Source organism: Microcaecilia unicolor, chromosome 2 (genome assembly GCF_901765095.1).
Source record: "Microcaecilia unicolor chromosome 2, aMicUni1.1, whole genome shotgun sequence".
NCBI lineage: Eukaryota > Metazoa > Chordata > Amphibia > Gymnophiona > Siphonopidae > Microcaecilia > Microcaecilia unicolor.
This window is the reverse complement of record NC_044032.1, coordinates 197,444,545-197,466,917: the sequence shown is the minus strand read 5'-3', so window position 1 is coordinate 197,466,917 and position 22,373 is coordinate 197,444,545. Positions and strand designations below refer to the sequence as shown.

At 44.1% G+C, this 22,373-nt stretch overlaps 1 protein-coding gene across 5 annotated transcripts in view; it reads right to left on the bottom strand.

Moving 5' to 3' along the window:
- Window positions 1-22,373, bottom strand: part of SEMA4D (semaphorin 4D) — a 373,725-nt gene that overhangs the window by 38,762 nt on the left and 312,590 nt on the right. For 3 of the 5 annotated variants that reach the window (XM_030193608.1, XM_030193607.1, XM_030193610.1), the window contains 2 exons: window positions 19,525-19,860; window positions 16,987-17,193 (listed from right to left, as the gene is read on the bottom strand). In XM_030193608.1, coding sequence (XP_030049468.1) covers window positions 16,987-17,193; window positions 19,525-19,860 — 543 coding nt within the window. Of the gene's footprint in view, window positions 1-16,986; window positions 17,194-17,646; window positions 19,861-22,373 lie in introns of those variants that run through there. The other 2 variants (XM_030193611.1, XM_030193609.1) reach the window with 2 other exon arrangements.

Genomic DNA, 22,373 nt, shown 5'->3' with positions numbered 1-22,373 from the left:
AATTATAACATTCTAGCATTACCCAGCATTTAAATAATATTTAAACATATTTTCCATACCTTTTAATCCTCTGAAGTGTTTCATTTTTAGTTTTATTTCCAGCATGTGCCCGCTGCATGGCTCTGCCACGAGCCAGCATCTAGCTCATGCTGTCAGCTGTCTCTCCCTCCTTGAGGCACCCCTGCAGTGCTAAAAAAACGTGCTTCTGCAACAGATGCAGCTGAAACTCGCCGCCCCCACCGAAATCGCTGCTCAGCCCTGCACCTACAAGGTACTTTTTAGTTTTTTTTATTTTTAACCTCTTAGGGATTACAGTAAATTTGAACAAACTGTTGTAGATAGCTTGTAGAAAGGCCATATAGGCCTTTGAAGGTTATGGTTAGTAGTTTAAATTCCACCCTTGCTTTGATTGGGAGCCAGTGAAGTTTCGTCAAAGTAATGAGTGGCATGTTCATACCATTTGCCTCCACCGATTAGTTTTGCTGCCGCATTTTGGACAGTTTGTATTCTCTGTGTTAATTTAGTCAGGAGTCCTAGGTATATTATGCTGTAGTAGTCCAAGATAATTAGTTGGGAATATTTAGTGCCCAAGAAATGTTTGATGGGATGGAGGAATTTTAGTTTATAGAAGCTTTTCCATATCACATTTTTTTTTATCTGGGTTGCCATTGTGAGATGAGAGTCAATCCAGACTCCTAGCAGCTTTATTTCATTCTTTATTGTGATTGTATTTCCTGCAAGTTTGGGCAACATTTTAGGTGAGAGTGATGCATTGCTCCCTACCCAAAGGATATTGGTTTTATCTGGGTTGACTTTTAATTTTAGAGAGCAGAACCAGGCATATAGCAAGTCAAAGTCCTGTTGCATCAAAGAGTAAGAAGAGTGTAGGTTCTGCCATAGGAAAAGGAGAATGATGTCATCTGCGTAAGAGAAGTACTTGATCCCAAATGGTTTAAGCACCTCTCTCATGCCTCTCAGGTAGAAGTTAAAGAGAATTGGAGCGAGTGGTAAGCCTTGAGGTACCCCACATCTCATAACCCAGGGCCACGATATGGTCTGATTCCATTTGACTTGGACTGAAAACCAACTTGCTACTTACTACTACTACTACTTAACATTTCTAAAGCGCTACTAGGGTTACGCAGCGCTGTACAATTGACTCCCTTTACTCCCCTGCCACCCCCTCCCGAGTTCTACGGTGAATTCTCCCTCCCTCCCTTCACCTGAGATTCCCACTTTGGCTAGCATCTCTTGCAGAAATGGTGGTCAAAGGCTGCTGATAGATCTAATTGCATGAGAAAGATTTGTTGGTTATCTAGGAGTAATCGGGATTCAGGTAAGAGCCCTGTGATTAGTGTTTCTGTGCTGAATGAAGGCTAAAAGCCTGATTGCATAGGATCTAAGAGTTAAAATTGGTCCAGGTAGTTTTGAAGTTGGGAGGCAACAGCGGCTTCCATGATTTTTGTTAAGGTGGGTATATTAGCAACTGGCAGTAGTTGTTGTGAGCTTTTATTGAGGGACTCTCCTTTTAGGAGGTATGTTAGAACAAAGCCTCCTAATTTCCTAGGGAAATTGCCTGCGGATAATGTGATCTCCACTAGCTTTTTGATATGTTCAATTATTATTGGTGGTGCAAGTTTAAGGAGATCTGCTTTGCAAGGGTCTAGAATGCATGATACGATCCCTTAGAGAGTTTTGCTAAAATATGACTGACTTTTTGATGGGCTAATTCCTGAAAGAGAGCCATGATTGGTCTGCTGGGCAATTGTCTTTGGTGTAATAGATAGGGCTACTTTCCAATCTCATTGAGTTAGGAATGGAGGTTAGCAGTTTTTTCACCTTGGATTGAAAGTGGTCAGGGAAGGTGTCTGTTGATGGGTTTGTTTCTTCAAAGATTTGACCAGTTGACAGAGGACTCGAGAAGAGTTGCTGTTGTAGTATATCTGTTTGATGTAGTGTTTTTGTTTCTCAGTCTTTAGCGTGTTCTTTTATCTTCTTTATCTGCACTCTCCATCTCCATTGTTCTTTGTTCTGGGTTGTTTGTGTTTTCAACCAAACATTCCAGTTCTCTGCAGGATCTTTTCAGGTGCACTAATTCCTGAATGAACTAGGGGTTTCTGGTTGTTCGGGGAAATTTTCTTTGTGTCATTGGAGCTATATGGTCCAGTGGATTGGACTGCTGTGTTCCATTGCTCTATGGCTTCCTCCACAGGTTGGGTTGGATCTAAGTTGATTCTTGCCGCTACTCCTTCCCACAATTTGTTGAAATCAATTTTGCCTCTGTAGAGTATTGTCTTTATAAGTACATAAGTACATAAGTAATGCCACACTGGGAAAAGACCAAGGGTCCATCAAGCCCAGCATCCTGTCCACGACAGCGGCCAATCCAGGCCAAGGGCACCTGGCAAGCTTCCCAAACGTACAAACATTCTATACATGTTATTCCCGGAAATTTGGATTTTTCCAAGTCCGTCCAGTAGCGGCCTATGGACCTGTCCCCTAGGAATCCGTCCAACCCCCCTTCAAACTCCACCAAGCCAACCGCCTTCACCACCCTCTCCGGCAATGAACTCCAGAGTCCAACCACACGCCGGGTGAAGAAAAACCCTCTCCGATTCGTTTCAAATTCACTACACCGTAGTTTCATCGCATGCCCCCTAGTCCTAGTATTTTTGGAAAGCGTGAACAGACGCTTCACATCCACCTGTTCCACTCCACTCATTATTTTATATACCTCTATAGGAACTGTTTGTCCCGTCTTCCTTGAAGGCAGTACTCTGATGGAGGGGTTATCGTGGGTACCAAAAGATCATCCCGCAAATTTACTACTACTACTACTTAACATTTCTAAAGCGCTACTAGGGTTACGCAGCGCTGTACAATTTAACATGGAAGGTGTTGGTGTGAGTGATAGGCAAGGAAAGTTCTTGAAGCTTATGGTCTGACCAGATGAGTGTGTGCGAGTCCCAAGTTTTTTTTGGATCTGATTCTGTAGTTGCAAAGGGGCAAGAACAGCATCAATAAGGTGGCCTCTGTAATGGGAGGAACCTCATTGATTAGTTTTAGGTCTAATTCTTTTAGAAAACTTAGTAGGGATTGGGCTTCATTGCATTTCTCGTCCTCCAGGTACAAGTTTAAGGTCCTACAATAATAGTATGGAAGAGAAGTAAGACATTGTACTATGAAGGACTGTAGGGTGTCTACGATGTCCCACCAGGGTCCTGGTGGTTGATATATCATGAGTATGCCATAGCTCGCGTTGCTGGGGGTGCTTGTGCTTTTATGAAAATGCCCTCCAGACCCTTGTGTGTTAAGGTGTCTACCACATCTACCTGCAAATCTGAATGATGTATTACAGAGATGCTCCCTCTTTTATCAGATCGTCACACGAGGGCGGGACAGGCAGAGAAGAAGAACGAAGGCCGACGTCGGCAGCTCAGCAGAGCTCAGTGCTGCGTTCTCGGACCCTCGCTGTTTCAATAGCGGAGCGAGGGCCCGGCCGGGTGGAAGGTGGGTGGTGACGGCTCGGTGGGGGGGGGGGGGGGGGGGCGCGAATTCGGGGGGGGGGGGGCAGCGGCAAACTCGGCGGTGGGGGCGGCCCTTTCAACCCCCCCTTCCTATAATAGCCTGTTTTTACGGGCTCAAAGGCTAGTCTATTATAAATGAGAAATTGTACATGAAGCAAAGAGAAAGTTAACGATAAATAGAGTAATAACCAATTCACATAATTAGTTGTTTGAGATATGGTTGTTCTTTCTGAGGGTTTGTTTGAATAGGAACGATTTGAGGATTTTGCGGAATCTAGTATATTCCTGTATATTTCTTATTTTGGGTGGTGAGGAGTTCCACCATTTGGTTCCTAGGTAAGTGAAGCCTACAATTTGGGAGGTGTAGTCTGAGATAGTTTCTTGCCTCATATTTAGTGTTTCTTTGAGGTAAGTTTATTTATGGTACCATATAGTCTGGAGCTGTGCCATTTAGGATTTGAAAGATAAAAGTACATAATTTGAAGGTGATTCTCGCTATGATGGGAAGCCAGTATAATTTGATTAATAAAGGAGATGCACTTTCAAAATGAGAGATTTTGTATATGAACCTGGCTGCAGTATTTTGAGCTGTTTGAAGTTTTTTTTCAACAGATACTCCTTACAGCCAGCACATATGGCATTACAGTAATCGAACTGGGATAACGTTAATGATTGTACCAATAGTCTGAATGTTTCTGATGAGAAATAGGGTCTGATCCTTTTTAGTTTCCAAAGAGATCAGAAAGATTTTGTGATTACTGAGGAAACTTGAATATCAAAAGTTAAATGTTTATCTGTAATTATACCTAGAATTTTCAGATTATTGTCAATGGCGAACGAAGTGTTGCCAATTGTGAAACTGTTGTAGTTGTTTTGGTCAAATAGGTTGGTAATGACCATGAATTTAGTTTTTAGTTTGCATACCTTTCCTGTCAGTTTGCTGTAGTTCTTTTCCTCTTTCCCTTTGTTTTATTATTAACCACAGCGACCTGCCAGTTAACGTACGCGGTATAGTAAATCTTCAATAAACTATAAAGATGTGTTAAGTGCTTCCGCACTAACTGCAATCTGAGTACTATGCTCAAAGGAAGATTCCAGGCAAGCTTGCTAAACCCTCCCATATATATATATTAATGTTATTCAGGATTAGCACAGCAAGGGCACTCTGTTTTTCCTTGTCAAAACATACTCTCTCCTCACAGTTATTGCAAAACTCGTTTATCTGCAAATAGAAGCAACTACAACTGCCTCTCAGATATAAGGGATCTCACTCTCGCTGACAGACCCATCAGCCCTTCATACCGCCATAGACTCTTGTCCCTTCATTAGGCAGAAGCATCCAAACTTCTTAACCATCTAATTACTTCTCACTTATCAGCTTGCTCAGTGTATTCTCCGGTTAGATTCCAGGGTAAGATTATTTTTGCCAGCCAAAATCCACAGCTCCAAATTTCAGTTGGTTTACAGACATTCGGTTTTTAAAACTCCACTGAAACTCTGCAGCAGGCTTTTATCTAATATCAATTAAGTCGATCAAATCTGTTAATCCACTTAACATCTCACACCCACATTCAAGCAAATTTTCCATACACTTACTGAGAGTCAATAAAAAACGCAAGGTTCTTCAATTCAATTACACTTTAAAATCATTTCCACTCACAAACTCTCACTGACATTTTCCTTTCCTTAAATCTTTTCATAGCTTTTCACACAGGCACACTCTTACACACGACCTCCTAATTCACCGATTCCCTCCCAACTGAACAACAGAACATTTTAGAATCTTCAGGCACTCGCCACAAGCTCGAGCTGACTCGGGTTGTCATAAGTCTCTGTACTCATTCCCAGCCATTCTCCATGGACAATGATCTGTCCAGCCACACAAATGAAGTGACACCCACGGTGCGCTGCTGACCCAGTAGTTCCAAGCCCAGAAGACTCTAGAAAATTCTTCTGAGCATGTATGGGCATTCCTGCTACAATGTATCCAACTGCAGTACAGCCCCCTCGTCAGTTTATTTTTCTCTGCAGTAGCGGTAAGACCTTCAGAGTAGTTCTCTCATCATGTAATTTACATGGTTTGCTATTTTAATCATTTTTCCATATCAGTTATTAGAATTTGATTTTGCAAAATTACTATTTCATATGGCTGAGAAAAAGCCTGGTTTCAAATGCTGCAAGTCATGTAATAATAAGATGTCTGATTCCAACCTTCACGATGCCTATTATAAATGTTTGGGCCTTAAACATGAGGTTTCATCATGTGCTTTATGTCACAAGATGGATGTCAGAGCTCTTAAGATTAGAGAACTGAGGTTATTCAATTATTCCCAGAAACCATCACATACTTCTGTGACGGCAACCGAGCTTACAAAGTCCTTCTAAAATACTTGAGCATTCCACTGTTTCAGAGAAAGTCCCCTGCACACTCCTTCACTAACCAGCATGGAGTTAGGTTGGACTTGAAACAGAAGACTTCTGTTCAGCAGGCACAGTGTCACGTCTGTGGCCGTGACCACCCTCATACTTACCCTATTTCTGGGAGTCAGTGGCTGTGCTGGCTTCTGCTTGTCTCTGTGTCTGTCTCTGTCTTAGTTTCTCTCTGGCTCTGTGTGCTGATTGCCCTACTGAACCTCACCTGTGTGGGCTATGCCTCTTCCAAGATGGCTGCCGCCTCTTCGTCTCTGCCAGTATCCAAGATGGCTCCCGCTGTTACTTTCTATGGGATGCCTGCTCTGAGTGTCAAGCCTCTGTTTGGTTGCAAGGTGATTACTGCACCTGTGGCTCTGGTGTTGGGCTTTATTAGTCATCTGAAGACTACACTCCTGGCCTTTGCATTGCCATTTCCTCCGCAGTGCCTTAGGTCCCGAGGTTAGTGTGCTGTTAGCACCTTTTGCTTTCCTTGTCTTTTACTCTGTGGGTCTCCTACCCTTCTGTGGGTTTTCTGCCCTTCTGTGTTTATCGCCTGTGGGTTTTCAGCCCTTCTGTGTTTATCGCCTGTGGGTTTCTGCCCTTCTGTGTTTATCGCTTGTGGGTTTCCAGCCCTTCTGTATTTGCTCTGTGTGAGTTTCTGTGTTTGTTTCCAGTGCATGTCTAGTTAGCTTAAGCACCGTCTGGCTTGTTGCCTGTGCTTAGCTTTGCTTGTTCTCTGTGTTTGTTCCTAGTGTTAGACTAGCCAGCTTAGGCCCCGTCTGTTTGTTAGCTTGTGTTCAGCTTTACTAGTTCTCCTGAGTTTGCTCTGTGTTTGTTCCTAGTGTTTGACTTGGTAGCTTGGGCACAGCCTTGCATTGTCTGCCTGTGTACAGCTTTCCTGTGTTTTGCTTTATGTATGTTTTGTGTGTATGACTGGTTTGCTTGGGCTTGCTTTCCTACTAGCTTGTACAGTTGACTTGTCTTCTTGTGTTTAGCCTGCTGGTTTTCTGTGTGTGTGTCTTTTGCTTCTGGAGCTTCTGCCCTTGTTCTATCTGTTGCCAGTACTCCTTGACACTGAGGCTCCAGCTGTAGTCTTGTTCCTTGTCCTGACCATTGCTTTGAATCTGCCTGCTGCCGGAACCCAGACTTTCTCTGCCTTGCCTTCGCCTAGGTGCCAGGGGGCACCCCTGGACCTTTATTCCTGCTGTTCCTGTAAGTCCTACCGGCTGCCAGAACCTGAGGGCTCAACCCGAGGGGGAAGGCAGTCAAGTGTAGGTGAAGCCTAGGTCCAGGGTGTTCCAGTTCCGCGGGTTCCGCTCCAGTGTGTTCCAGTCCAGCGGGTTTCACTCCTGTATGTTCCTGTCCAGTGGGGCCACTCCAGTGTGTCCAGTCCAGCGGGCCCCACTCCAGTGCGCACCCGTCCGGTGCGTTCCAGTTCCGAGTATTCCGGTGTAGAACTCCAGTCCGGAGTTCCGGTCCAGTCTTGTCTCTTCTCTACCTTGTAGGTGATCTTGCCTGCCACTGCCGCTCCACGGTAGTGGCCCAAGGACTCACAAAACCAGTGCTTCTGGGGAAGAAGCCGGACAGTGTGCCAAGGTCCTCGTGCACGCGACAGAATGCAAAGGCCATGAGTCCGGCAAGATCAGCCGTCCAGGTTGGCTATCTGTCCACAGCTTCGTTCCCTGTGGACAATCCGGGTGCAGTTTCTGATTTTGACTCTGATCTTTATGTCAGCCCAGTTTCTTTTTTGGGTCCTTTTATGACGCTTCGGGAGTACCGAGATAAACTTTTGTCTGATCCAGCCCTGAAGGCTACTCCTGAAGCAGCAGCTGAAAGAAAGCTTCTCTGGTGGCGTCTGGTCCGCCATAGCCCAGTTTCTGACATGAATCCTGCTATCTCGCTCTGTGAGTACCGCCTCAGACTCCTGGAGGAGCCAGCTCTGCGGGATACTCCAGAAGCTGAGGCCGAAAGAAGACGCCGGGGAATTCCTCCGCTCTGGTCTCCTCAGCAGAGCAGCCTGCGGTACCATAGCGGGTTAGTTCCTATTCGGGATTCCAGTCCACCGGCGCTGAGTCCAGTCCAAGGAGAGTTTCAAGTGGAGCCTTCAATTCCGGCTCGAGTGAAGCCGCCAGTTAAGCCTCTGAGTTCGTTCCGAGGGACGGTCCTGACCAGGTCTCTGAGGACGGGCCGAGTGAGGCGTCGGACCAAGCCCCTGACCCCAGTTCAAGTAGCGCGGCCGCTTAAGAGCCTGAGTCCAGTCCAGGGGATGCTTCATACTGAACCTCCAATTCAAGTCCAAGTAACGATGCCACTTAAGGCTCCGAGTCCAGTCCGAGGGAGGCTTTCGATGGAGCCTTGGATTCCTGTTCGAGTGGAGCTCCAGGTCGAGCCTCCAGTCCTCGTTCAACTGGCACGCCCTCTGAAACCTCTGAGTCCAGTCCGTGGGGTGCTTCTGACGGAGCCTCAGATTCCTATGCAAGTGGCGCTCCAGGTCGAGCCTCCAGTCCTAGTTCAAGTGGCACGCCCTTTGAAGTCTCCGAGTCCAGTCCGTGGGAAGCCTTCGATGGAGCCTCAGATTCCTGTGCAGGTGGCGCTTCGGGTCAAGTCTCCGGTTCTTGTTCAAGTGACCCGTCCAGTCAAGCCACTGAGTCCAGTTCAAGGGGGGCTTCTAACCAAGCCTCCGATGCCAGTCCACAGGGTGGTTCAGGTGGCACCTCCGCTTCCAGTCCAGAGGGCACCTCCTATCAAGCTCCTAAGGCCAGTTCGAGTGGTGCTTCAGACCGAGCCTCAGTTAAAGTCCAGTTCGCGGGGCGCTCCCAGCCAAGCTCCTGAGTCCAGTTTGAGGGGCCCTGCCAGTCAAGCTTCTGATTCCAGTCCGGGTTCCAGTCCCGGTTCAACTCCTGTTCAGAATTCTTGTTCCAGTCAAGACTCTGATTCCAGTCCGGGTCCCAGTCCCGGTTCAACTTCTGTTCCAAGTTCCAGTTCTAGCCCAGATGCTGACCCTGCTCCTAGCTCCAGTTCCAGTCAAGATGCTGAATCTGCATCGAGTGCAGAGGTCAGCCAAGATATTGAGTCTGCTCTTGAAGATGAGATGACGTTCCAAGAGGACTGTGATAGACCTTGTTTTGATTCAGCCTGGGAGAAGACCTCCGAAGCAATAGCTGAGAGAAGGTGTGTTCAACGGCTTGGGGCCCGGAGAAACCCATTTTCTGCTTTTCAGCCTGCTAGCATGCTCTGGGGATACCAGGGCCGTCTCCTCTTGAACCCTGCTCGGCGGACGCCGCCTGAAGCTAATGCTAGACAGACGTCCCAGTCCGGCCAGAGGGGTGTGTCCAGCCCTGCAGCTGAGTCTGTTCCAAGTTCCAGTTCCAGCCAAGATGCTGATCCTACTCCGAGTTCCAGCCAAGATGCTGACCCTGCTCCTAGCTCCAGTTCCAGCCAAAACGCTGAGTCTGTTCCTAGTTCCAGTTCCAGCCAAGATGCTGACCCTGCTCCGAGCTCCAGTTCCAGCCAGTCTGCTGAGTCCGTTCCAAGTTCCACTTCCAGCCAAGATGCTGACCCTGCTCCAAGCTTCAGTTCCAGCCAAGATGCTGAGTCCGTTTCTAGTTCCACTTCCAGCCAAGATGCTGAGCCTGCTCTGAATTCCAGTTCCAGTCAAGCTTCTGACGCCTGCCTGGGTCCCAGGCCCGGTTTGCTTTTTGACTCTAGTCCGGGTCCCAGTCCCGGTTTGCTTCCTGAGTTCAGTCTGGGTTCCCTCGGAGAAGGGTGCCTTTTGAATGTGGTTTCTCTTGATGCATCCAAGTTCCTGAGTTGGCCCAGCGGTGATTGGAAGGAGCCTCCTGTTGACAAGTTCCGCTCCTGTCTGCCAGTTTTGAACTTCTTTGTGACTTCCAGTCCAGTGCTCCATGTCTGGGGGTTGAAACCGATCAGAAGGTTTCACCACAGTTACCCCTGGACACCTGATCTCCTCAGGGAGACCGAGAGGGGGGTCTTGAGGAGGGGGTACTGTCACGTCTGTGGCCGTGACCACCCTCATACTTACCCTATTTCTGGGAGTCAGTGGCTGTGCTGGCTTCTGCTTGTCTCTGTGTCTGTCTCTGTCTTAGTTTCTCTCTGGCTCTGTGTGCTGATTGCCCTACTGAACCTCACCTGTGTGGGCTATGCCTCTTCCAAGATGGCTGCCGCCTCTTCGTCTCTGCCAGTATCCAAGATGGCTCCCGCTGTTACTTTCTATGGGATGCCTGCTCTGAGTGTCAAGCCTCTGTTTGGTTGCAAGGTGATTACTGCACCTGTGGCTCTGGTGTTGGGCTTTATTAGTCATCTGAGGACTACACTCCTGGCCTTTGCATTGCCATTTCCTCCGCAGTGCCTTAGGTCCCGAGGTTAGTGTGCTGTTAGCACCTTTTGCTTTCCTTGTCTTTTACTCTGTGGGTCTCCTACCCTTCTGTGGGTTTTCTGCCCTTCTGTGTTTATCGCCTGTGGGTTTTCAGCCCTTCTGTGTTTATCGCCTGTGGGTTTCTGCCCTTCTGTGTTTATCGCTTGTGGGTTTCCAGCCCTTCTGTATTTGCTCTGTGTGAGTTTCTGTGTTTGTTTCCAGTGCATGTCTAGTTAGCTTAAGCACCGTCTGGCTTGTTGCCTGTGCTTAGCTTTGCTTGTTCTCTGTGTTTGTTCCTAGTGTTAGACTAGCCAGCTTAGGCCCCGTCTGTTTGTTAGCTTGTGTTCAGCTTTACTAGTTCTCCTGAGTTTGCTCTGTGTTTGTTCCTAGTGTTTGACTTGGTAGCTTGGGCACAGCCTTGCATTGTCTGCCTGTGTACAGCTTTCCTGTGTTTTGCTTTATGTATGTTTTGTGTGTATGACTGGTTTGCTTGGGCTTGCTTTCCTACTAGCTTGTACAGTTGACTTGTCTTCTTGTGTTTAGCCTGCTGGTTTTCTGTGTGTGTGTCTTTTGCTTCTGGAGCTTCTGCCCTTGTTCTATCTGTTGCCAGTACTCCTTGACACTGAGGCTCCAGCTGTAGTCTTGTTCCTTGTCCTGACCATTGCTTTGAATCTGCCTGCTGCCGGAACCCAGACTTTCTCTGCCTTGCCTTCGCCTAGGTGCCAGGGGGCACCCCTGGACCTTTATTCCTGCTGTTCCTGTAAGTCCTACCGGCTGCCAGAACCTGAGGGCTCAACCCGAGGGGGAAGGCAGTCAAGTGTAGGTGAAGCCTAGGTCCAGGGTGTTCCAGTTCCGCGTTTTCCGCTCCAGTGTGTTCCAGTCCAGCGGGTTTCATTCCTGTATGTTCCTGTCCAGTGGGGCCACTCCAGTGTGTCCAGTCCAGCGGGCCCCACTCCAGTGCGCACCCGTCCGGTGCGTTCCAGTTCCGAGTATTCCGGTGTAGAACTCCAGTCCGGAGTTCCGGTCCAGTCTTGTCTCTTCTCTACCTTGTAGGTGATCTTGCCTGCCACTGCCGCTCCACGGTAGTGGCCCAAGGACTCACAAAACCAGTGCTTCTGGGGAAGAAGCCGGACAGTGTGCCAAGGTCCTCGTGCACGCGACACACAGTTGGCTCCAACACAGAGGTTTCCCTCAGAGCCATATTGGCATGCTGGCTCCGACACTCTAATGATAGCTGAACAACTCTCCATATCAGCGCCGAGACGTCCTTCAACATCTATGTGTAGCTCCACAACTAAGCAGCATCATTAAACTTCCCCCTTTAGGAGCAGTCTTCATGCATCGGTGCCAAAGCATAGACATCGTGCGTCTCCACCCTGCACTACTTTGCATCAGAGCCAAGGAAGAAAAACATACCTCCCTGAATGACGTCACAGCAGGAGCTGTGTGTTCATGTACCAGTCACCAGAGGCAATGAAGTCTTTTTACAGACTTCCCATTCATCAGACTCTATCTCCTCCTCCTTTAGAAAATCCAATACAAGAGTCACATTCCTCTCCACAAGTGCCATCAGAAATGCTTTCTTTAAACAATTCTATCTACAGCAAAAACAGCAATATTTATAGTTCTCATCAAGTAAACAATTGCTGTCTTCTGAGAGTTCATTATTGGCTAGATCTTCACGTACACTGCTAAGCGTTTGTAGTCAATATCTGTATCAGCCTCCATGGAGGCAGAGATTCTATCAGACTATAGTTCCCATTGTTCTTTTCCAAGTAAAGCAGTAATGCTCCATCTCCTTCGTCAACTCAGTCAGGTTTTGCCGTCACATCCTTCCCCGTCTGAACCAATGAAGGTTGATCCCCTGGAGGACACTTCATTTCCTAAATTTCTTCTTAAACTGGCTAAAGAGCTAGAACTTAAGTCAACCTCACAGGCAGATCCCAGAACTACTAAAATGAAAGTTTTGAGATACTCAAATGCTCCTAAGCAGATAATATCTTTACCAATTCATGAGGTGTTGCTGGAGAAACATAAATTAATATGGTCAACACCTTACAATTCTCATGCGGCCAAGAAAAGTATTGAAACAAAATATAAAGTCCATGATGTCCATGGCCATGGGAAACTCCAATTGTCTCAGAACTCTATTGTAGTCCACCAGGCTAAGCAAAAGCACAAAAGTAGCAGAGATTTTTCATAGTGTCCTCCTTCAAAGGACCATAAATGTATGGATATCATGGGGAAACACGTTTCAGAATGCAGTGCTGAATGCATGCACTTCTATACAGCTGTTTCATTATGCAGAATATCTATTTTAACTTCTAGATAAACTCCGTACATCTATAGGAACAGCTTCCTCTGCAGATAAGTCTGCTTGGACTCCAATGTTAGATGATTTGGAAGATTGCACAAAAAATTTAATCCACACATCAACTGATTCCCATGACACAGCTATACGTGGGTCAGTGGTGGCAATAGCTACTTGCAGACTAGCTTGGTTGTAGTCTTCAGCTTTTAGATCAGATGTCCATGATAAGGTGGCAGTTGCCCCATGTTTTGGAGACAATCTTTTTGGGAACCAAGTTCAGGAATCATCAACTCCATCAAGGAGTGTACAACCTTAGACACTGTTGAACAAGGCAATATTGAACAATCCAAATTTCCATGTTTATTTTATTTGTTGCATTTGTATCCCACATTTTCCCACCTATTTGCAGGCTCAATGTAGCTTACATAGTACCGTATTGGCGATCGCCAGTTCCGGTCTAACGGTTACAAAGTGAATAATGGTACAATAAGGTTCGTGTGTACAAGACACAATAGTGGATCGCGGGGAGGGGGAGTTATGTTTTGTCCATACGCTGTTTGGTTTTGCTTGTGTTGCAGGGTTTAGGTATTTAGGTTGGGTCGGTAGGGTATGCCATTTGGAACAGATTAGTTTTTAGTAATTTCCGGAAGTTTAGGTGGTCATACGTTGTTTTTACAGCTTTAGGTAATGCGTTCCATAGTTGTGGGCTTATATAGGAGAAGCTGGATGCATAAGTTGATTTGTATTTGAGTCCTTTACAGTTTGGGTAATGGAGATTCAGGTATGTTTGTGCTGATTTTGTTGTGTTTCTAGTTGGCAGGTCTATGAGGTCTTCTTATTATACAGGAAGAAGCAAAACCCAGCAACAAAATGCATATACTGCTAATAAATATTACAATCGAGGATTCACTCAGCATCAGCAGAAATGAAATTAGAATTATCGACGTAACAGAGACAACCTCCCCCCCCCCCCCCCAGGCGAAGCCAACTCCAACGTTTTGACAATGTTCCAACTCAGCAAGTACCAGTTGGTCCCGGCTTGGTCAACAATAACATCAGATCTGTGGGCCCTCAGTATTGACCAGAATGGCTACTGACTGCATTTCACCAAGAGACTTCCATGTCGAAGATCTCATCTCCATTCACAACAGTCTTCTCAATTGCTCCTCTTACAAGCCGAAGTACACAGATTTCTGTCTGTATAAGCACGAAACGAAGGGTTCTATTCAAGGTATTTTCTCATTTCCAAGAAAAAAGGGGGTATGAGAGCAATCTTGGAACTCCGAGAACTCAACAAATACATTCCAAACAAAAAGTTCAAAATGAATTCTTTAAACATTATTATGCCCCTGCTGGACAAAGACAGCTCGCTCAGGTCTCTGGATCTAGAAGATGCATACCTTCATATACCAATTCATTTAGCCTCTCAGTGTTACCTCATTTGTTGTGGGGCAGCAACACTACCAATACAGAGTTCTCCCATTTGGTCGCACCTCTGCTCCCAGGGTTTTTACAAGTGTGTTGTCACAGCGGTAGCATACTTACATCAACAAGGTCTTCATGTATTTCAGTATCTGGACGACTGGCCTCATTTCCAACCGACACAAACAGAGCCATACATCTGACAATTAACACTGTTGACCAAGCTCAAATTTCTAGTAAACTATCAAAAATCAATTCTTTGTCCCACAAGAGGACCTTATGAGACTGGGAGACTGGGCATCTAAATGGCAGATGACATTTAATGTGAGCAAGTGCAAAGTGATGCATGTGGGAAAGAGGAACCCGAATTATAGCTACGTCATGCAAGGTTCCACGTTAGGAGTCACGGACCAAGAAAGGGATCTAGGTGTCGTTGTTGATGATACGTTGAAACCTTCTGCTCAGTGTGCTGCTGCGGCTAAGAAAGCAAATAGAATGTTAGGTATTATTAGGAAAGGAATGGAAAACAAAAATGAGGCTGTTATAATGCCTTTGTATCGCTCCATGGTGCGACCGCACCTCGAATATTGTGTTCAATTCTGGTCGCCACATCTCAAAAAAGATATAGTGGAATTAGAAAAGGTGTAAAGAAGGGCGACAAAAATGATAAAAGGGATGGGACGACTTCCCTATGAGAAAAGACTAAAGCAGCTAGGGCTCTTCAGCTTGGAGAAAAGGCGATGAAGCTACAATGTAGTAAATTTAAAACGAATCGGAGAAAAGTTTTCTTCACTCAACGTGTAATTAAACTCTGGAATTCGTTGCCAGAGAATGTGGTAAAGGCGGTTAGCTTAGCGGAGTTTAAAAAAGGTTTGGATGGCTTCCTAAAGGAAAAGTCCATAGACCGTTATTAAATGGACTGGGGAAAATCCACTATTTCTGGGATAAGCAGTATAGAATGTTTTGTACTTTTTTGGGATCTTGCCAGGTACTTGTGACCTGGATTGGCCACTGTTGGAAACAGGATGCTGGGCTTGATGGACCTTTGGTCTTTCCCAGTATGGCAATACGTAAGTACTTATATAAGTACTAAGATTTACATTATCACCTTGAAATCAGATGGCTGTAATAGTTGCTGGAGCCCATTTATCATCTTCAGTTAAATGTTCTTACTTGTTATTAAAAGAATCTAGCAGTATCTCCAGACTTTTCATGTCTGAGGACAACTGATATTGTGAATCTGCCACTACAAAAGGAGAACAGTCTTCTGGTCAAGGGTTAAAACCTGCTCATACTTTGTCAGTATATGGGCTCTAATTCTGTTTTCTATCATCTCCATATATTTACCAAACAGTTCTAACATATCCTTTTAAGATTGATCCTTCAGGTCCAGAATTTGTATATCATCTGCATAAATATATACCTTTATACCCATGGCCTAAATAACTTAGGACTTGGAGTTGAAGGTATACAATCAAACAAATAGGAGAGACTGGAGATTCTTGTGAGACCCCAGAATACAAAAGCAGCAATCTACAAAATAAGCCAGCCTTAGCAATGTGGCTTTGGACAGAATGAATTTGAGGATTAAATTCCCATTTCAATGCTTCTCCACACCAGAAATTTCAGCAGGAATCCAGGCCTAAGTCTCAGTCTGCCTGTCGACATTGCTGCCTGGATGTCTAACCGCCATCTGAAACTAAACATGCCCAAGACTTTGCTTCTCATCTTTCCTCCTAAACCCACCTCTCCTCTTTCCCCATTCTCTATCTCTGTGGATAACACTTTCATCCTCCCTGTCTCATCAGCTTGAAACCTTGGAGTCATCTTTGATGCCTCTCTCTTTCTCTACACATATCCAAAAGACTGCTAAAGCCTGTCTTTTTTTCTCTCTATAACATCACCAAAATTCGTCCCTTCCTGAGCACACTGCCAAAACCCCTATCCATTTTCTTATTACCTCTCGCTTAGACTACTGCAACTTGCTTCTCACAGGTCTCCCACTAAGCCATCTCTCTCTCCCCTTCAATCTGTTCAAAACTCTGCTGCATGACTTATATTTCACCAGTGTCACTATGCTCATGTTAGCCCTCTCAGGTCACTTCATTAGCTCCCTATCCATTTCTGAAAACAATTCAGACTCCTCTTATTGACTTATACGTGCATTCACTCTGCAGCTCCTCAGTACCTCTCCACGCTTATCTCTCCCTACACTCCTCCCCGGGAACTCAGTTCATCAGGTAAATCTCTCTTATCTGTACCCTTCTCCTCCACTGCCAACTTCAGGCTCCATTCCTTTTATCTTGTGCGCCATAAGCCTGGAATAGACTTCCTGAATCAGTAGCTCCAGCTCTGGCCACATTCAAACCAGGCTAAAAGCCCACCTTTTTGAGGCTACTTTTAACTCCATGTGTGTTTTATAATTCCCATGTTTGGGGGGTGGGACTTGATATACTGCCTTTCTGTGGTTAAGTGACTTGTCCAAAGTCACAAGGAGTTGCATTGGGAATCAAACCCAGTTCCCCAGGATCAAAGTCCGCTGCACTAACCATTAAGCTACTTCTCCACTCAAGTAATTCTCTAATCCCTTATTTGTCCTGTTTGTCTGTTTTTATTAGATTGTAAGCTTTGTCGAGCAGGGACTGTCTCTTACATGTTCAATGTACAGTACTGAGTACGTCTAGCAGTGCTATAGAAATGATAAGTATTAAATGTGATCCTGCTATAGCAGGCCACTGGGAGAGAAGTTTGGGAAAGCGTCTATATGTATTGTGCTACACTTGGAAAGACTTCATTCAGTGTTACCTTTTATGTGCAATAATTACTACCAATGTTAAAGGTAGAGAAAATTAAAAGCCATTTGGGTTCCTAGTACTTACCAAAGGAATTTGCACATACACATGCTACAACTCTAATGTTCTGCAGATCCTGCTACCTACCTGTGGCTTGGCAGAAGAGGTGAAATGTTCCTTGGAAGCTGACCATCAGGGCCTGATCCCCTAGAAAAGGTGGAAGCATCGTGACCAAGGTGCTCTCTGCATTATTCAGAATCTCAGGCTGTATGTTGATGAATGAAGGATGAGAATCACATCCCACAGAGGAGATAGAGGAGGAACCAGTAGGAGGGAAAGGTAGAGGAGATGAGGCTGTGTGACAGAAAAGGACAGAAGAGAAGGAACTAAGGAAAAAGCCTCAAACACCACATAGCTTATGAAACAATACAGAAAGGACAAGGGGTCTTTGGAAGGATTATTGGCATGTAAGAAGATTTATTTCAGAGAATCACCTAGAAACACAGCAGCACTCAATTGTCTTTTTCAATGCGAATAGAGCCTCATAGAGGATGTTCTAGTCAGTATATTATAACAATACCGTGTGCAGTACCATGTTACAACAGGTTCAACACTGTCCACTAAATGAGGTTTCTAGAAGTCAGGAACATTAACATATTTCATTTTATTCTCTCATTTTTATTTTAATGTAACTTGTATATAGTTAAAAATAGAAAAATAAACCAAGACTGAATTTCATATAATATAATTTGATTACATGAAGATGGCCCACATACATATTTCTTTCCGAATGCAAGTTCAAACCTATAAAACAGTCTGGGGCTTTATTGCTCAGTGTTCTTTTTCAGGAAGTATTTTTTCTAAGGAATAAATTCTTAATATTGTCCTAACAAAACGCTGCTGCCATGAACAAAGTTGCAAAATGAACTCCAGTTCTCCTAAACAACCATGGCTCACAAGGCATCAAAACAGTTCCATTTGCTGCCAAGAACTCTAAATCAATCTTCCAGCCGCATAACAGATTCACAAAAAGTCACTCAAAATCATGGGAATGTTCACAGTGGGCTCAAAAGTTTCAAGTCCTTAACCACTGAAGACGTGTCCATTCTAGTTGTTTCAGTTAACAGTCCTTTCCACATCTGTGTGTGTGTGTGTGTACATATATAAAATAGACAAGTTCACTTCAGTTTCTCTCTCCTCCTCAGTATAAGATCCTCTGGTGGCAGCACAACTCAGCATAAGCTCTTCGCATGCTCAAATTCTACATTAACCCTTATAATACAGTCTTAAATAAAATCAACATTTGATAATCTCCTGCATGTGCACAATACATTAGATTTTTAACTAAAGCTGTGGTTCTCTCTTTTTAAATCCATCTTTCCACTCTACCTCCCCTCAAAAAAATGATCAGGGCTCAAGAGATGGCTTATGTACCTATATTTATAAAACCTAGTTACAGCAATTTATCCCTGAGATAGCAATAAAACCTAATTTGTCTCAACATACACCTACAGCTAACGGAAACAAAGTATGTCAGAAACTCAGACACAACCAATTAAAACATGACACTAATAACAAACATGAAAAAGTAAATGTCCTTAGCGGGACAATAAACTATTACTTACCAATCTGATAAACTAAACTTTCCTTCCAATTTGGAATTAAGCTGAAATTAGATTTCTTTACCAAGTACTGACTGAATGTAAAAATTGGGTGAGCTATAGAATTAAAAAAAAAAAAAAAAAATTTGTGACTGAAAAGTTACTTTTAGTTAACCAATGATAATCCACACAAAATAAATGGTAGCAGGATTTCCAAAAATCTAAACCATCAGGAAATTTCTCTCTATAAAATTAAAGCATAATGGTAGTTTGAAACTGTGCACTTTTATGATAATAATATGAAAGGACTGCAAAAAATAAAATATATTTTTTTAACTACTTCCAGATAGATTTCAAATGAGTCCATAAAATCTTATGGATTGAGCAGATAATGGCTCATGCTTAGGGCTCAGAAACTGTCCCACCTGCAACGTGTGCCTCATAGTTCAAAGGAGTGTAACAAAAAAAAAAAAAAAAGGCCACAGCCTTCCTCAATCAACCTCTGCATCTGAATCTGCGTATTTAATGTCATATATGACATCAAAGGGTTTATCTTTGTTATGGTTATCCTCTGTTTTCTGTGATTCATCTTGATGGGGAATACTGCCGTTGCCATAGTCTGCCTCAGTCTCATAGCCAGTGTCTTGGGAGGGCTTTAGCTGCTCTCCATTCTGGTTCTGTGCATTGCTTTGCTCCACCAAGGTCTCCTTCAATCCTTGTTCCGAGTCAGAAAAATCTGTTGCAGGCTTGTTGGGCACCAAAGTAGAGCGGAACTTCAAGCACGGCGTTGGGAGAAAGCCTTGGTAACAATTGTAAGCAAACACACAACAAAACAGAACAAAAAAGAGCAAGAAGAGGACCAAGAAAAGAGAGCTGTCATTTGACTTTGTCAAGTAGGAAGTCTTTTCTACATGGAATTTAAGATCTGTACTACGGGTCTCTGGGCTGAAGGCCACGCTCATCCAGGAGACACTGGTTGGCTCTGTTTCCTCTGTGGGTGTAGTCACTACAATTTGGGTAGACGCTATTTGAGTTGTAGACCCTTCTGTTACTACAGGTGACAGTTTCAGTGTCATACTATTACCTTCTCTTTGTGTAGCTGGTGAGTTTGGGCTCGTGGTAGTATGAAGGGGTCTTTGTAGTTCCACAACATGCTTAACTATCACATGAGAAAATATAATATTGTGCAGCCATTTCTCCTCTGACAAACAATAGTAAGCTCCTGTGTCCTCTTTCTTGACATTGAAGATGAGCAGTGAATCTTTCAGAGGGTGATAATTGGGATTCTCCAAGTTCAGGTGTTGGTTCTCCAATTTCCAAGATATACTGGCAAGATTTGCTTTTGGAGAACACTTCAGTTCCACTGTACCTCCAAGATTCACCTTATGATGTGCAACCATAACATTGTCTATAAATTGACCTAGAATAACAAAGTAAAGAAACGTCAGCAATAGTTTTGGGGAAAGGAAAAATAAAAGAACAGATACAGAAAAGGTTATTTTTTCCTTATTTATCGTTAATGTATGAAATTTTTCCAAATAATTCTGAGTTATGGAGAATCTTTCAGTGCAATTCGATTGTTTTGGCAGTTTGCAGTCCTCTAAAGATGACTGTGAAATGCTCACTTCTCATTTTCATAATACAATTATAGAATATGGTCAGATCTCAAGGTTATTGAAAACAATTATTCTTTCTGAGTCTGTACCATATTGTCTTCTAAACAATACTTTTTTATCCTGCTACTTGCATGAAGATAATTACAATTTTGAAGGACTTAAACTGATCTTTGAATATTCTGGTACTTGGTCTCACTTAAGTAAGGGATGTACTGGCTTATATTTATTAATAATTCATTGTTGATTCGTCATTAAGGGGCCATTTTACTAAAGTACAGTGAAGTTTTGCACTTACAACACTTTAACAGCAAAAATTAATGTGCGGTAAGTACAAAGGTTGCATGCTTGGTCTGTTCACTGATGTTACCATGCAGAAAAATTCTTTACCGCACTTAGGGGCCCTTTTACAAAAGGGCGGCAAGCCCACTGTGGGCTTGCTGCATGCCAATTCAGCACTACCACGAGCTACCGAAGGAGCCTGGTGGTGGTGCCTGTCCCTACCACATACCTTTTATTTTCTGTGTGTGTTAATCAGGCAGTGTCGCGTTGCTGGGTTAAAACGGGAGCCCTTACCGTAAGGGCTCCCCCAGGAAATGGCCACACAGCAAGTTCTTCACTTACCACTTGGCCATTTCCGTTCCCAGCCAAGAAATTCCTTTTTACAGGGCGGCAGTAAAAGGCGGCCTTGGCACACAGCAAACTTGTCTGCCAATGCCACCCCAGGGCCCCTTTTACCGCCACTATCTCCGCCTCCCACCACCAGCTCTGGCACAGACCGTATAAGTCTGCCCAGCACTATCCCTGCCTCCCAACTACCAGTCCCGCCTCCCACCACCAGCTCTGGCACAGACTGTATAAGTCTGCCCAGCACTATCTTCACCTTCCAACCACCAGCCCTGCCTCCCACCACCGGCTCTGACACAGACCGTATAAGTCTGCCCAGCACTATCCTCGCCTCCCAACCACTATCCCTGCCTCCCACCACCGGCTCTGCCACCTAAACTCGGCTAAGCTCCCAAGGATACATTCCTTCTGAACAGGATTCCTTTATGTTTATCCCACGCATGTTTGAATTCTGTTACCGTTGCCTATTTCAAACCTATTCTACAATTAAAGTTAAGTGCCAACATTTCTTTAGAGAACAAAAGCACAAGTGGTAGAGAACACACATACATTTAAGACCTGCATCAGCCCTATAGGTAGTGTAAATCCTCATACCTAGATGTTATTTTATAATTTACTCAGGTATTTGCATACTTACTTCACGCACATGTCCACCCGCAAGTACATGCCAACAAAACAAGGCACATACTTTTCTGCTAGTCGGTATTCTATTAATAATGACACAAATACCATCATTTATGTGTGTCCCTGACACCTTGAACTAGGCAGTTTAATGTACTTAATGTTAAACATCCATAGATATCCCAGTACGTTTATGATACTGTGTTGTAAAATTGGATTCTTACAACAAATTACTTTCTTATATATTATTCTTTGTTATGTACCCTATATTGTTTATTGTAAGCCACACTGAACTCAGACTTGTTTGGGATAATGTGGGATATAAATGTCACAAATAATTAAATACTTCAGTAAAAGGGCCCTACGTGAGGATGTTTTGCCTACTGTTCTTAAATAAGCCCAGTTCACTCTTTCTTTAAAGAAAATAAAATTTGGATTGCAGTGTTTTAAGAAAATTTTCAGTATGTATCAAATACCCTGTATTTAGATAAAATAAGTGTTTAATTTTACCTCAATCACATAGATTTTTTATAACTATTTATTAAAAATGTTCAGCATTTTCAAAACAAAAACCAACTTGTTAACCAACACTGAACAGCATTAATCCAATGCAATCTTAATCACTAACATGTTTACATTTCCAAACATTCAATCGCTGAAGTACTTAGGTATTTTAGCCAACCCTTTCCTTTCACTGAAATGCTAGATTAAGAATACTATCAAGAAAGCCTTCTTTAAATTAAGACTTGTAAAAAGGCTTACTACTACTACTACTACTTAACATTTCTAAAGCGCTACTAGGGTTACGCAGCGCTGTACAATTTAACATAGAGGGACGGTCCCTGCTCAAAGAGCTTACAATCTAAGAGACAAGTGAACGGTCAGTCCGATAGGGGCGGTAAAATTGGGGCAGTCTGGATTTACTGAACGGTAAGAGGTTGGGTGCCGAATGCAGCATTGAAGAGGTGGGTTTTAAGCAAAGACTTGAAGATGGGCAGGGAGGGGGCTTGGCGTAAGGGCTCAGGAAGGTTGTTCCAAGCATAGGGTGAGGCTAGGCAGAATGAGCGGAGCC